A 13,955-nucleotide genomic window follows, 5' to 3' on the forward strand; every position below is an offset into this window, starting at 1 on the left:
TCGGCTGGACCTAAACGGCTGCAAAGGCACTATAAAAGTCAAACGATAAGCTCGTTGCCTCGGCGTCTCTGCTCGGGGAATCAGTATTAGCTGCTGCAGCAGCAGTTGCCGAAGAAGAAATCACTGACCAGCCTTCAAAGCTCCAAGCTTTCCCTTCCTCCAGGAGGGGACAATCCCCCAAGGCTTCAGAAGCTACATTCATGGAGTCGTCGCTGGAGGAGGAGCGGCGGCAGAGCCTCCTGGTGCGCGCGACGGAGCCGGAGGTACTTCACCACCCTTTATGTATGGAGATTTTGTTCCTTTTTTCCTGATTGTTTCTTCCACCACGATTCAACAATCCCTAGGGTATCTTTTTGTAATCCTCTTTAGTTTCTTCTTTTGGTTAAGTTCAGCTTGATTGCAAATGCTTAAATTGGCCAGAATCGCGACAGGAAGGAGGAGGAAATGATATTCCGATCGCTCAGTTCCTGGAATTCTTGGCATCGTAGACCTTCGAATTGTGATTGGCGTGTGCTTTTTTAATTAGTGGGTTGCAAAATTGAATAGCCGTGTGGAAGGAAAATACCAAGGGAAAGGGAGAAGGGTTCGGATTTCGGCTATAGAATCCGAAATTCCTCATAGACGCCGGATAACAATTGGACAAATAGGATACGTCTTGGAATCATGGATTGGATGTGTTAGGTTGCAGCACGCCACAGTTTTAAGGACTATAGATCCATTGACTTGTGGAAGTGAAAGAAATCAATTTTTTCAGAAATTTAATTTGCTTATGAGTACAAGATATGCTGATGTTGATTTTCTTGAGAGCTCTGATGTTTATTTTAACTGTTATTGGATATGTTTTTCGGAAGACTATTAAAACAGTGGGAGTGGAATGGGCTATACATGTTTGACTGAAATGTGAATGATTTAGACCCGTTTATCTATTTGAGTCTCTGTCATTTTGGTTATTCACCTTCAAACCCACCCTCTGCAAAGCAAAACCTTTAGCTTTTCAATCAAAATATTGGTCAATGTGCTATGAAAAATATACATTCGTCAATTATAGCTGCAGCAAAATTTTAGAAACAGTAAAAGAGGATATTTATAATTCTCAACTGTTCAAATTCAAAGTGATGATTCACATTGGAAGGCAGTTACCGACCTTATGGACCAATTTTTGTTATATTGCCTTTCGAGCAGCAACAATAAAGGTTCTTTGACCACTTTCAGGGGAAAAAGGAAATTACATAGTGAAGGGAGGTTAGATGAGCAATGAGGGGAACTAAAATTTAGATAAGTCATGGAATCGAAGTTAACAACATTGCTAAAATATATAAAGAGCTCACCTCGTGGAGATGTGATATGTTTTACCTCGTGGATATATAAATGCTCTCTACTCAATCATGTTGGAAGTTCTATGTAATCTGTTTGCTCAGAATGCACATTCATTCTGAAGTAATGATGATTTGATCTTTCAAGTTTTTATTAATGATATCCTGAGACAAATATTGGAGGAAATCTTTCCATTTGATATAAAGAGAAATTTCTCCTTGTTTTGCCTCGAGTAGTCCTTCTAACATTAGCAACAGTGGTGGAATTATCTACCTACGAACAACTGATGAAATTTTATTTTGGGTTGAGAAGTAACTATATATGAAAAATGTAGAGTCATGGACACCTACCAAGGACACTTATGAGTTGGGACAGCATCTAGTGTTGATCCTGAGAACTGTCATTCTCCACACATTCTCTGCTCAACATCTTGTAAAACTGGTTGAGGTTTGATCATAGTTGGGATGTATGTAAGGCTGTGATTAACATAAATGCTAATTCCTACAAAATTTATCTGCTATTTTTTCCTTTTGTTTCTTTCAGTAGATAGTGTTCTATGTTCCCTTTGCTTTATGATTTTGATGATGTTGTAGTAGGCACCCACCTGTAAAACAGTTTGCGAATAAATTTTAAACAACTTTACTTTGGCACAGGATCTTGCTGAGTACACAGGCGATGGTTCAGTTGACTTTAGAGGTTCTCCTATTTTAAAGCGTAACACAGGGAACTGGAGAGCGTGTTCATTGATTCTTGGTAAGGATTCAGTCAGAGCTTTCCACTTATAGAAATAACATGAACATATTATTTTTTCTTGAAATGAAAACGAGTTGAGCAATTGTTGTCACTGTAAACTTCTTTATGGAATCATAGGTCCAACTGACTTCTTTGTTTCTAATACACAACCAGTTTAAGTGGAAACCTTCGTTCAGCATTTTTTAGCTTAATGGTGTTTGTAAATCTAACAGTCTCTGATGTGCTAAACATGAGAAACATAAGATTGTCATACTTAGATCTAATATCATGTCCAATTGGAATTTTACTTTCTGTTATATGATAGGAACTGAAGTATGTGAACGTTTGGCCTACTATGGCATCTCAAAAAGTTTGGTCACTTACCTTTCAACAAGACTGCATGAAGGAAATGTCTCTGCAGCGAGGAACTTCACAACCTGGCAAGGAACTTGTTATCTCACACCACTTATTGGAGCAACCTTAGCAGATTCGTACTGGGGAAAGTACAGAACTATTGCTGTTTTCTCCACTATTTACTTTCTTGTAAGTTACAAATGTGCATTTATCCTAAGAAACTCGTTATCGCACCAGTGTCATGTTAATGTATTAGGTGCCCTAAATTTATATCATGTTGTTTCGCATTGGTATTTACCATGGTTGAGAATTAAAGAAAGTTTAGATAGATTTGTACACATATAACTTGTTCAATTATGCCATAAGTAACATTATTACTTTACACATATGTACTGGCATGGTAGTTCATTGAAAACATGCATGATGTATCAATTGTGGACCTATTATCTTGCCCTACCTGTGAAATGTGAGTCTTTTATCTTGCTTGGGCACTTGCTCCTGCAGATAGTCCGTGCTAACAACTTCATATGCATCTATTGAAGGGGATGGCAGCATTGACACTTTCAGCATCAGTTCCTTCTTTCATGCCCCCTCAATGTGTTGGATCTGTTTGTCCACAACCGACCTTACCTCAGTATCTTATATACTTTGTTGGACTATACATGATTGCTTTGGGAGCTGGAGGTATCAAGCCATGTGTTTCATCCTTTGGTGCTGACCAATTTGATGATACTGATCCAGTTGAGAAAACAAAGAAAGGCGCTTTCTTCAATTGGTTTTATTTCTGCATAAATATTGGATCTTTGATCTCTGGCACTGTTCTTATTTGGGTGCAAGAGAACTATGGATACGGCATTGGATTTGGGATCCCTACTTTTTTCATTGCCTTAGCTATTGGAAGCTTTTTTTTAGGTTCAGAGATATATAGATTTCAGATACCAGGAGGAAGCCCACTTACAAGAGCATGTCAGGTAGTTGTGTCAGCCACTCGCAAGCGAAAAGTGGATTTGCCTGTTGATGGTTCTCTTCTCTATGAGCTCGATGGCAAGAGTTCAGCTATCGAGGGGAGTCGTAAGCTGGAGCATAGTAGTGAATTCAGGTACTTTCCTTGGTTATCACTGACAATCATTTACTCTACTTTGTAAGATCTATACCTTTTTACTCAACTAAGGGAGGCAAACATTCGGAAGTTGTGGTTTAGATAAATATTTTCGGATAAAAACATATAGATTTGTTAAGTTAGAAAATATAAAAGTTTACTAATATATAGCATATGCAGATTCCATTTATGCTACACTTTTGTTCTGACAATGCGTGCTTTTAAGCTTGTGTCTTGGAACTTCCTGGACGCAGCAACCTTTTTCAGAATCACGGACAGTAAGCATACACATGATTTTTACATATGCAGAAACTTGCATACTGTCTCAATTGACACGTTCTCTCCCCTCAACAGTTTCCTTGACAAAGCTGCGGTCATTTTGTGGAATGAACGTGATGGTTATCATGATCCATGGAGACTTTGCACAGTCACACAAGTTGAAGAGCTTAAAATATTACTGAGGATGTTTCCAATCTGGGCAACAGGCATTGTGTTCTTCACCGTATGTGCTCAAAACTCATCAATGTTCATAGAACAGGGTATGGCCCTCGATAACCAAATCGGTTCTTTCAAGATTCCACCAGCCACTCTGTCATCCTTAGATGTTATCAGTGTTGTTGTTTGGGTTCCAATTTATGAGAGATTAGTTGTGCCCATAGCCAGGAGATTCACTGGAAAAGAGAGAGGTTTCTCTGAGCTTCAACGAATGGGAATCGGCTTATTTGTGTCTACAATCGCAGTGGCAGTTGCAGCATTAGTTGAGATCAAGCGTCTGCAGGTCGCAAGGGCAGAGGGTATGGTCCATCAGAAGGTACCTGTTCCTATGAGCATCCTTTGGCAGGCACCTCAGTACTTGCTGGTCGGTGTGGGGGAGGTGTTCACATCAATTGGTCAAGCTGAGTTTTTCTACAATCAGTCACCAGACGCCATGAGAAGCCTATGCTCAGCTTTTGCTCTTGTTACCGTGTCACTCGGGAGTTATCTCAGCTCATTCATCTTGACCCTGGTGTCATATTTCACTACTCGAAATGGGCAATTGGGGTGGATTCCTGATAACTTAAATGAAGGACATCTTGACCGTTTTTTCTGGCTGATAACCGGACTCAGCTCTCTGAATCTCCTGGTTTTCCTATATTATGCCCAACAATACAAGTGCAAGAGAGCTTCTGTTGCTTAGAGTCCTGGGTTTCCTTTTCCTCTTTGCTATTTATTTGTACAGAAAAGCTATATGTCCAATTTGATTATGCTGAAAAATGACTGTGTATACAAAATCACTTGTGTAGTGTACAGTACTTCCTCCTCTTTGTCTTTGGTACTGGTACAGCATTACTCGGATAAAGGAAACACACCCCTTTTTCCCCAAATTCAGTAGCCAATTTTTTGTCCGGCTGTTCATGTGAAGGCATGCACTTAACTAACACGCATATCTTCCAACCATTCAGTTACTGACCTTTTTTTTTGAGGTAATTCAGTTACTGACCTATTGATGCACCGTTAACCATGTGTGTTTTATAGAGCAGCTTCTTGGATCTGTGTGCTGCTGCTTGTTGTGGGAAGAACGATTGACCTGCGACCCTCTGATATGATCGCGAAGCGAAACCAGTAGTGCGATTGAAAGTGCAAAAATCATTAGCAGATATGAGGGTCACGTGGGATTGACCACCAAACCAATATGAGAAGGATAACCAATCCCGTGGCAGAAAGGGATGTTATGTTACCCTTTGATGTTCCCATACCAAGAGATATCTTCAAAGCTGTTCGAAAAGTACGTTTTACTCGCGCGTCCTGCAACGCGGTCAATCCGGTGCGTCCGTGGTGCGTGAGGATTCGTGCGTTTCTGGCGTTGGCGGACGTGAAAAGTACGTTTGTCAGTTGCCGAAGAGATTATGCACATCTTGAAGTCAGAACTTCGTCTATATTCCGAATCTGCTTATGACAAAAAACAAACAAACAGGTATTCCATGTTATCTCAATCATTTCAGTGTTGACCTGTTGATAGGGACCCTTCCGCTCAACCGTGAAAGGCTTTGACATGTATAGTTTCCGTGTCAGAATACTCATGTGCTTATGGAATAAATTCTGGGATCTGTGTGCTGCTCGCGAGAACCATCATTGCATGTGGACTGCTTAAAAAGTCATGCAGATCTGTGATGGTGTCGACGGCGATTACAACTACGTAATGGTGTGGGGCCGCATCAACTACCTGAGCAGATGGCATTGAGTTTAATTATGTATTACTTGTAAATATACCCACGCCTATGGCGGGGGAACAGGTAAGATTTTGCAGTTCCATGATTGTGCAATGAATTTAGTTCATACTATTGTAACGGTAATGCACTGTATACAGGTAACTGGCTAACATCAATGAATTTGGTTCATACCGTTGTGCGTTAAGTTGTAACGACGCGTAGAACTGTGCATTCACTGCTGCTAGGGAATACGCTTTAGTATCGGATCCAAACTTCCTTTAGTACTGGTTGGTTGTGTAACCGGTATTGCTATTTCAGTACTAAGGTCAAATAATCGGTACTAAAGTCACCTCCATCATTGCTCCAGCTTTCAAAGACGCACTTCTCCAAGAATGCGCGCACACGTATTTCACAAGAATAAAAAAAATTCACAATCACATGAATCACAGTAAGAATCACAATCACAGATTTCACAAGAATTACAGCACGAATCACAAGAATACATTTCACAAGAATCACTATCACACATTCATAAGAATCACAGAAAAAATTAAAATCATAGAGTTCACACGAGAGCTTTGCCTACGCCGTTGGGCCTCCCACTGCGCCTCACCCACTTGCTAGCAAGCGCTGTCGGGCCTCCTCACCTGCTCGCCACAGCAGTGGCCAGCGCACTGGCGGCAGCCAAAGGATAGGCCGCGCCAGAAGCGGCCGGGGTCGTGCGCCCGTGGGGACCGATGGCCTGTGCGCCGGTGGCGGCCAGCGGCCCTAGGGCCAGCTAGGGAGGCCCCCCGCGCGCCGGTGGCGGCCGGGGAGGCCCCCTGCACCCTAGTGGTTGGCGGCCCACGCGCCGGCGGCAGCTGGGGAGGCCCCTTCCACCTGCGGCAGTGAGAGAGGAGAGGGAGGAGAGAGGAGGCTGTGTGGAGGGAGGAGAGATAGGGCCGGAGAGGAGGGTGGGGAGATAAAGCCGGTGGTGGGTGGGGAGATAAAGGATAAGGTTGTGTGGGTGGGGAGATGAGGGAAGAGAGAGCGCTTTTAGTACCAGGTGGAGGCTTCACCCGGTACTAAAAACCCTCAGGCATATTAGTACCGGTTGGAGGCTCCAACCAGTACTAATTGGTAACCTTTAGTATCGGGTAAAGCCTCCACCCCGTACTAAAGGGTTACGGGAGGCTCATCGACTAGCTGTTAGATCCGGTACAAATGCTCGTATTAGTACCGGGTAAAAAAATAATCGGTATTAAGCGTTGATCTGGCATTGTGGAAGCATCAGATACGTGATGCAGCGGCACTCTGTCATGTTGTGGAGCGAGTTTTTTTCTTTTAAATTTTGTAACACAGCTCCTACTCTTTCTTCACCTCAATTTTCAAAATCTTGTATGTACCAACCTTACGTAAAAAAAATATAATTAAGGCTGATTTCTTACCTGTCGTAGCCCCCATAAAAAATATTTATCTGTTTCTTTCTTGTCCAAACCTATGATGAGAAGCAATGTCGCCGGTAGCCCTCTTTTATTTTCCCTATTTTTAGGACGCGTCTTCTATTCTTGTCATAAAAATGCGGTACTTAGCTTTGATCAGTGGGTCGTTCTTGGGGTTAATTAGCCCGCTATAAGCCCTTAACATGCACTTTTTCTAAATAATGATTAGTTGTAAATCCAGCATCCATATTTAGCTGGAGACTCAAAACTCATTCGACAGATTCAACGGAAGGGACCTAACCAACTAAGCTCTACACATTTAGTTCATCCTAATTCCTACACGTTCTTTTACGACTATGACAAATTCTCAAACGTAGCTTAAAAAAAATTGTTGCCTTGTATTCCCTCTGTTAATGGTAAGTATTCCCTCTGTTAATGGTAGGTCATTTTAGTTTTTCTAAATTCATAATTTTTCTATGCATTTAAGTGTACCTAGGCATATAAAAAGATTATATATATAAAAAAGCTAAAATGACATACTCTACCTGTTCCAAATTACTATTTATTTTGATATCTATATAGATACATACTATATCTATACATAGCAATGATTATGTATCTATAAAAAATAATATATAGCAATGATTATGTATCTATAAAAAATAATATGAATAGTATTTTGGGAGGGACGACTTAATTCTCATTATAGTCTTGCACGTTAGGCATACAGAGTGCGCACATGAACCACGCAGCATGTGGAATTGACTAAAATGCCCTCCATACTACTTGGATTATATTGTCTAATTGCTGCATCTCTAGCGTTCGCGTACGCCATCTCATTCCTTACGCGCTGTCCGTTTATTTCTGTATAGTAGTTTAAAGTGGAGTGCATCCCCTGCTGCGAGCTCCGTATAAATTGAGGCATCGTCGTTCCAGTTGCGTCCAACCTCCCAAGGCTCCCAGTGGCCGGCCAGTGCTCTCGTACGGTGTGGTGTTAGTGTAGTTGTCCAGCTAGACTGGGTGAAAACAGCTTGAGTGTTACCATGGAAGCTCAGAGGGAGAAGTTGCTGTCTGAAGAACCACTTCTTCAGGTCCCTCTGCTATTTCCCGTGCTTTTCAATAGCTTGCTTTATCGCAGGCTTACAACACTTGCTGAGTAATTTCTTCCATCATATGTTCGTTTCCTACTCTCGCGAGGGAGGGACAGCCGCCTCAAAAAATTCCAAACAGATTTATCTATCTAATTAACATTTGTTTTTGTGAAATATCTTTATCTAACGTTTTCGCCTTGTGTTTTGTGTAAATGCCATTATTCATCGTCTATTTTGGAGATAAATCCGCCTTTTTTGGTTTTACCTATATATGGTTTTCCTACTCAAATGCCCATATCGGCTAAGTACAGGAGAGTTTTGCCTAGACGGACAGATTTCACACTTCTTTTTCACAAAGTAGGATTTGTCGTTGGCACATGGATAGCACGGTTGTGCTTTGACACTGCAGTTTGCATATGTGCAGGGAAAAAGGAATTTTCTCTGGTTTTCTTTTCTTTGTTTTCCTTTTTTTTTCATATTGCTGAGATTGAGTAATGCCTGAATTTTCCTATTACAACCCTACCCTATGAAAGGATGATGATGATGCGGAAGAAGTTTGCTATCAGCTCACTTCTGCTTCCGATCAAATTCTGGTTCTGATTCGAGGCTCTTTTGTTGAATCTCTACTGCATTTGCAAAGAACTGTAAATAATTTGTTTTTTTGGAATAATTAATTTGTTTTTTTTGTCCATACAGAATTCAATAGAACGTAGAATTGACATCAAGGGAGTCAAACACCATACCACCGACAGTTGGAGAGCATGCACTTACATCTTAGGTAAGCGAAAATTTCATACAGATTTCACAAAAATGTTTATTAAAACTCTACGCAAAGTGCTAAAGAAACTCCAAAAGATCCTTAAATCACTCCTAATAGTCTAATTAGGGAGAAAAAGAGAAAAAAAAGACCTCTCCAACAGTCCCCCAAAACCTGCCGCATATTTTTGCCGATGCGAATCGCGACCCCGACGCCTCGCATATTTGCGCAATCTCTCTCCTCCCCTAATCGCCCCGGTGCTTCCTTTCCTACGCGCATGATCGAATCCAACACCAGTCACATAAAATGGTTTCGTTGGCCCATGACTATCGAAGTGGCAGCCGCGGGTGGTGGCGCTAGGACTTTGATCAAAATTGATTGTGAGGAGGGGTGGGTGGGGTTGGGGAGTTGATGGCGGCCCAAAGGGACCACATGCGCTGACGTGGCCAGTCTTAAGTTTTGGAAAGTTTATTATTGGAGATCTGTTGCGGAATGATATAATTTTAGGAAAATAAATTTTTAGTAGAGCCCCCGATAGATAGTTTTGGGGAATATTTTTTTAAAAAAACTTTTGGAGTTGGGTAGCTAGTTGGAACGAGGCCTTATTTAATTTGCCAATGGAAAAAGAGTCCACATGTTATGGACAAGGGCTATATGGCAAATCTGGGATTGAGGAGATTTGCAATGACATGTGAAGAATTATTCCTAGTTAGTTTCGAACTTTCGATTCACTAATCCAAGCCTCCTAAGCTCTCTGATACTTTAACTCATCAACATTTCTTTTGTTATCCACTCCTATAATTTGCTTGACAGTTACCACTTGTGACTTCTGTACTACTGCAGTGACTGAATGCTTTGAGGAGCTAGCATACTATGGGATCCAGTTCAACCTGGTTACTTTTCTCAAGAACGTGCTACATGAAAATAACGTTACCGCAGCAAGAAACTACACGAATTGGCAGGGGACTTGCTATATCGCACCACTTATTGGAGCTATCATAGCAGATTCCTACTTGGGCAGATACCTGACCACATTGGCTTTCTTCATAGTTTACCTACTTGTAAGCACACAAAATTCTTTTTCTTTTTGAAAAACTTGCAGGAGCCCTGCTATGTCATCTAAGGAGGAGAAGCAAATAGAGTCTTACAGAGTTGATATTACAGAAAACAACACAAAAAATTCAAACCTGACAAAACTTTACTTGTTCATCATCAGCATTAACAACAAAAATAAATAAAAGGGGTAGAAAAAACTTTACTATACCATTCTTGGAGTCAAATTCATATCTTGCCATGGATTACTCTTTCGAAAATTCTGTCTTGGGATACTTACTTTATTTATTTCCACACTGACCAATTTACTGATCTTGTTCGACACAAGGGGATGGCTACAATGTCCATTTCAGCATCATTCCCGACTTGTGCCGGACCTGACTGCCTGCAGGATGGTTCTTCCAAGTCATTCGTGTTCTTCCTTGGCCTCTACATGATGGCCATAGGAGCTGGTGGCATCAAGCCCTGTGTCTCGTCTTTCGGCGCCGACCAGTTCGATGACAGCATCCCTGCCGAGAGGCAGAAGAAGGATTCCTTCTTCAACTGGTTCTTCTTCGCCATCTACATCGGCAGCTTCGTCTCGGGCACCGCTGTCGTGTGGGTGCAAGATCACTACGGATGGGTCGTAGGCCTTGGGATCCCAACTCTGTTCATCGCGTTCGCCATCGCGACCTTTATGTTGGGTTCCGGTTCATACAGGGTCCAAAAGCCTCTTGGGAGCCCCATCGTCGGAGTTCTCCAGGTCATCGTTGCAGCAGCTCGCAAGTGGGCTGTCAGAGTGCCGCACGATGATTCTCTTCTACATGAAGCGCCCGATAAGGCATCAATGGTGGATGGCCATAAACTGCAGCATACACCACAGCTCAGGTGGTTTGTATGAATCAATCGTGAACGCTCTCTTATCAGGCCCAATCTTTTGTAAGTTTGGTAGTAACTTGCAAGATTTGTTTGTGCAGGTTTCTGGACAAGGCTGCAGTGATCTCATCAGACGAGGAGCTAGCTGATCCATGGAGGCTTTGCACGGTCACGCAGGTCGAGGAGCTGAAGGTAATCGTCGGCATGCTCCCCATCTGGGCCACCGGGATCGTATACTTCTCCGTCCTGGCGCAGTTCTCCTCCACGTTCCTGGAGCAGGGCAGGACGATGGACAAGCAGGTCGGCGCGTTCGCCATCCCGCCGGCGTCCCTGGCGTCGTTCGACGCCGTCAGCGTCATCTTCTGGGTGCCCGTCTACGACCGCGTCCTCGTGCCGGCGGCCAGGCGGCTCACCGGCAAGGAGCGGGGGCTCTCGGAGCTGCAGCGTTTCGGCGCCGGCCTGGTCCTCTCGGTCCTGGTGATGACCGCGGCGGCGCTGGTCGAGACGCGGCGCCTGGCGCTGGCGCATGGCGAGGGCCTGTCGTCGATGAGCATCCTGTGGCAGGTGCCCCAGTACTTCCTGGTGGGCGCCAGCGTCGTGTTCGCGTGCGTCGGGCAGACGGAGTTCTTCTACAACGAGGCGCCGCCGTCGATGCGGAGCCTGTGCTCGGCGCTGGCGCTGCTCACGGTGGCGCTCGGGAGCTATCTGAGCTCGCTCGTGGTGACCGCGGTGGCCTGGCTGACGACGAGGGGCGGCGAGCCCGGGTGGATACCCGATGACCTCAACGACGGCCACCTCGATCGCTTCTTCTGGCTCCTCGCGGCGCTCAGCGCGCTCAACCTGGCGGTCTTCGTGTGGTGCGCGAGGCGGTACAGGCGCAAGAACGTTTATTGAGGGGTAATTCAGTGAGTCCCTCTGCAAAAATAAAGACTAAGTAGGATCATTTGTGTATCTCTCTCTTTAGGGCGTCTAAATTCTTGTATGAATCCAAGTGTCATGAGATCTCAATTCTGCACTATTTTGTTCTATTCTCACATTTTAAGAATCCAATGTTCGGAGGAGCCTCAGTCCCTCTTCACTCTCCAGGACTGCCCGAGAGCCTGTGGCTTTGCTTTACACAATGTTGCACTTTTGTTGTCAGATGCTCCAGCAGCTTGTTATATATGAGGTGTTGGTAGATTTGCGGGTTGAGCCGGGCTCAGGCCAGGTTGAGCTCGGTTCATTTCGGGCCGAAAATTTGTGCCTACGAACAGCTCATGGGTGTTGTCAGGCCAGGCTTCGCCCGTTCCTTTTTAGTTGAAAAATAAATGAAATTAATTGTATGGGTGGGCTCGAGCTGGCCCAATCTTTTTTGGGCTTGATTTTCGCTGACCACGCCCGGCCTAACAGCTAGCGTGGGCAGGCCAAAACCCATCGGGCCCGTGACTCAGCTTAAAATGTGCTTGGGAGGGATAAGGTGGCGATAGATCAACCTGTTACATTTCCCTAACTCAAACAAAAATATAAGGTGCGAGGAGATGATTGATCACTCATTTTCTCACAGCCGACACTACCATAGATTACTATAAGGTCAAAGCTTTTTTTTAGGATAAAGTTAAAATTATAGGGCAAGTTTAATAGAGCTCCTTGATTCCAATTCACTTTAAAAAATGTGTCTTAAAGTAATTTTATGATTCTCTAAGTTAATTTTTTAGTACGAAGTAATACTAAGTGGGAAGTGAATTAGAAAAAGGTATTTTTTTATTCAGCCTAGTCTCTTAGTTTATTTCAGAGAATAACTTCACAGAATCCCTTTTGATTACTTCTCTGGAAAAAAATATTTAGCAGATTTCATACTGAATTTAGTCTAAAAGCTACCTTGAAAACAGGATCATAGATTACCACGTGGTAAGTTTATTGTTTGAGCCTTGCAGAAAAAACTAACATGAATAAACTTGTTGATGCCAGCACTGGCCGCACCAATTTTTTAGCCGTTGACCAGAAAATCGGCGTCTGTTTGGACCAACGCCCACCGTTGGCACGTCAACGCCCTACGTCGGCGACGCAGTAATTTTTCACGCCAACGTGCGGGCGAATCGCGGGCGAGCGATTCCCTCGCCAATTAATTGGCTCGCTGACGGTTGTCGTGGCCAGCGTGGGCAAAATCCAAACGACCCCTTAGCGTGGGAAGTAGATACTATCCGCACGCTATAGATGGCTAGCGAGTAACAAGAATAACTAACTATTCATGTGCACAGGTGATGAGCAAGAAAATGTACGCTTATAATCATATAGAAAAGGTCTATTTTATTGCATGAATCATGAATCATCGGCTAATGTTACTTGTACAAACTGTGATGTTGTAGTTCCGTTATTCTTTTGCTCTTAATAAAAAGGTGAAAAAGGAGGTCTGGCGGGTTCCATTGAAACAAATAAAAAAAAACTCACCATCCCCTCTGCGTGACAGATCCGGATGTCAATAAGAAGAGAGAAAAATTATTTCTTTATTCCTTGTTACTGCACTTAAGTTTTAGGTGGATTTTAGGGAATCTTTTCTTACGGCTTCATCGCACAAGGGCATGTACAGCCGGTCTATTTAGGCCATCTGCGTGCTGCAGTTTTTGCGTTTACCCCCCCCCCCCCCCCCGCCGCCCCCAATTGAATGAGGAGAGAAGCGAAGGCCGTCTGCACGGGAGACGCTGAGGTCGGCTCGTGCTCCAAACTCAAATCGCCGACGAATCGACGCGCTGTACGAGCGCTCGTCTCCAAGCCGTCTCGCGGGATCCTGATGCGGCGGGCGGGATTCATCTTCTTCGCGCCAAATCAGTCTTCCCCTCGTCCTTTCTTCACTTCTCCCGCCATCAGTCGCAAGCAACGCCTAGGCGGCATCGGCGGTGGCGGCGGCTTCGGCAGCAGCGGTGGCCGGTGGGGGCAGAGGCAGGGCGGATGCAGCCGCCGCTCCAGTCGCCGATGAGCGAGCAACACGGCCACGGCGAGGCCGGAGCCCTGGGGCGCGGTGGAGGTGCTGGAGCCCGGGGTTCGGCAGCGGTGCTGTATCCCAGTCGCGACGACTCGGCGGCGACTCAGGCCACCCCCATCTCCGGCAATTGA

At 44.2% G+C, this 13,955-nt stretch overlaps 2 protein-coding genes across 5 annotated transcripts; both read left to right on the forward strand.

Annotated features, from left to right (window-relative positions):
• LOC117838814 (protein NRT1/ PTR FAMILY 8.3) lies at window positions 1-4,884 on the forward strand. Of its 4 annotated transcripts, XM_034718987.2 has the most exons (6): window positions 1-263; window positions 1,968-2,067; window positions 2,372-2,589; window positions 2,943-3,499; window positions 3,680-3,777; window positions 3,854-3,993. In XM_034718987.2, exons 1-6 carry the CDS (start codon window positions 201-203, stop codon window positions 3,958-3,960), a joined length of 1,143 nt encoding a protein of 380 aa, XP_034574878.1. In that variant the 5' UTR covers window positions 1-200; the 3' UTR covers window positions 3,961-3,993. The 4 variants fall into 4 exon arrangements, with proteins under 4 accessions (XP_034574878.1, XP_034574875.1, XP_034574876.1 ...); XM_034718984.2 differs by having other exon boundaries at window positions 5-263; window positions 3,680-4,884; XM_034718985.2 differs by lacking the exon at window positions 3,680-3,777 and having other exon boundaries at window positions 6-263; window positions 3,854-4,884.
• A 3,101-nt stretch (window positions 4,885-7,985) lies between these two features.
• Window positions 7,986-11,950, forward strand: LOC117836511 (protein NRT1/ PTR FAMILY 8.3). Its single transcript, XM_034715956.2, has 5 exons — window positions 7,986-8,200; window positions 8,897-8,978; window positions 9,801-10,018; window positions 10,339-10,877; window positions 10,967-11,950. Exons 1-5 carry the CDS (start codon window positions 8,153-8,155, stop codon window positions 11,757-11,759), a joined length of 1,680 nt encoding a protein of 559 aa, XP_034571847.1. The 5' UTR covers window positions 7,986-8,152; the 3' UTR covers window positions 11,760-11,950.
• The last annotated feature ends 2,005 nt before the right edge of the window (window positions 11,951-13,955 follow it).

This window comes from Setaria viridis, chromosome 9 (genome assembly GCF_005286985.2).
Source record: "Setaria viridis chromosome 9, Setaria_viridis_v4.0, whole genome shotgun sequence".
NCBI classification, from domain to species: domain Eukaryota; kingdom Viridiplantae; phylum Streptophyta; class Magnoliopsida; order Poales; family Poaceae; genus Setaria; species Setaria viridis.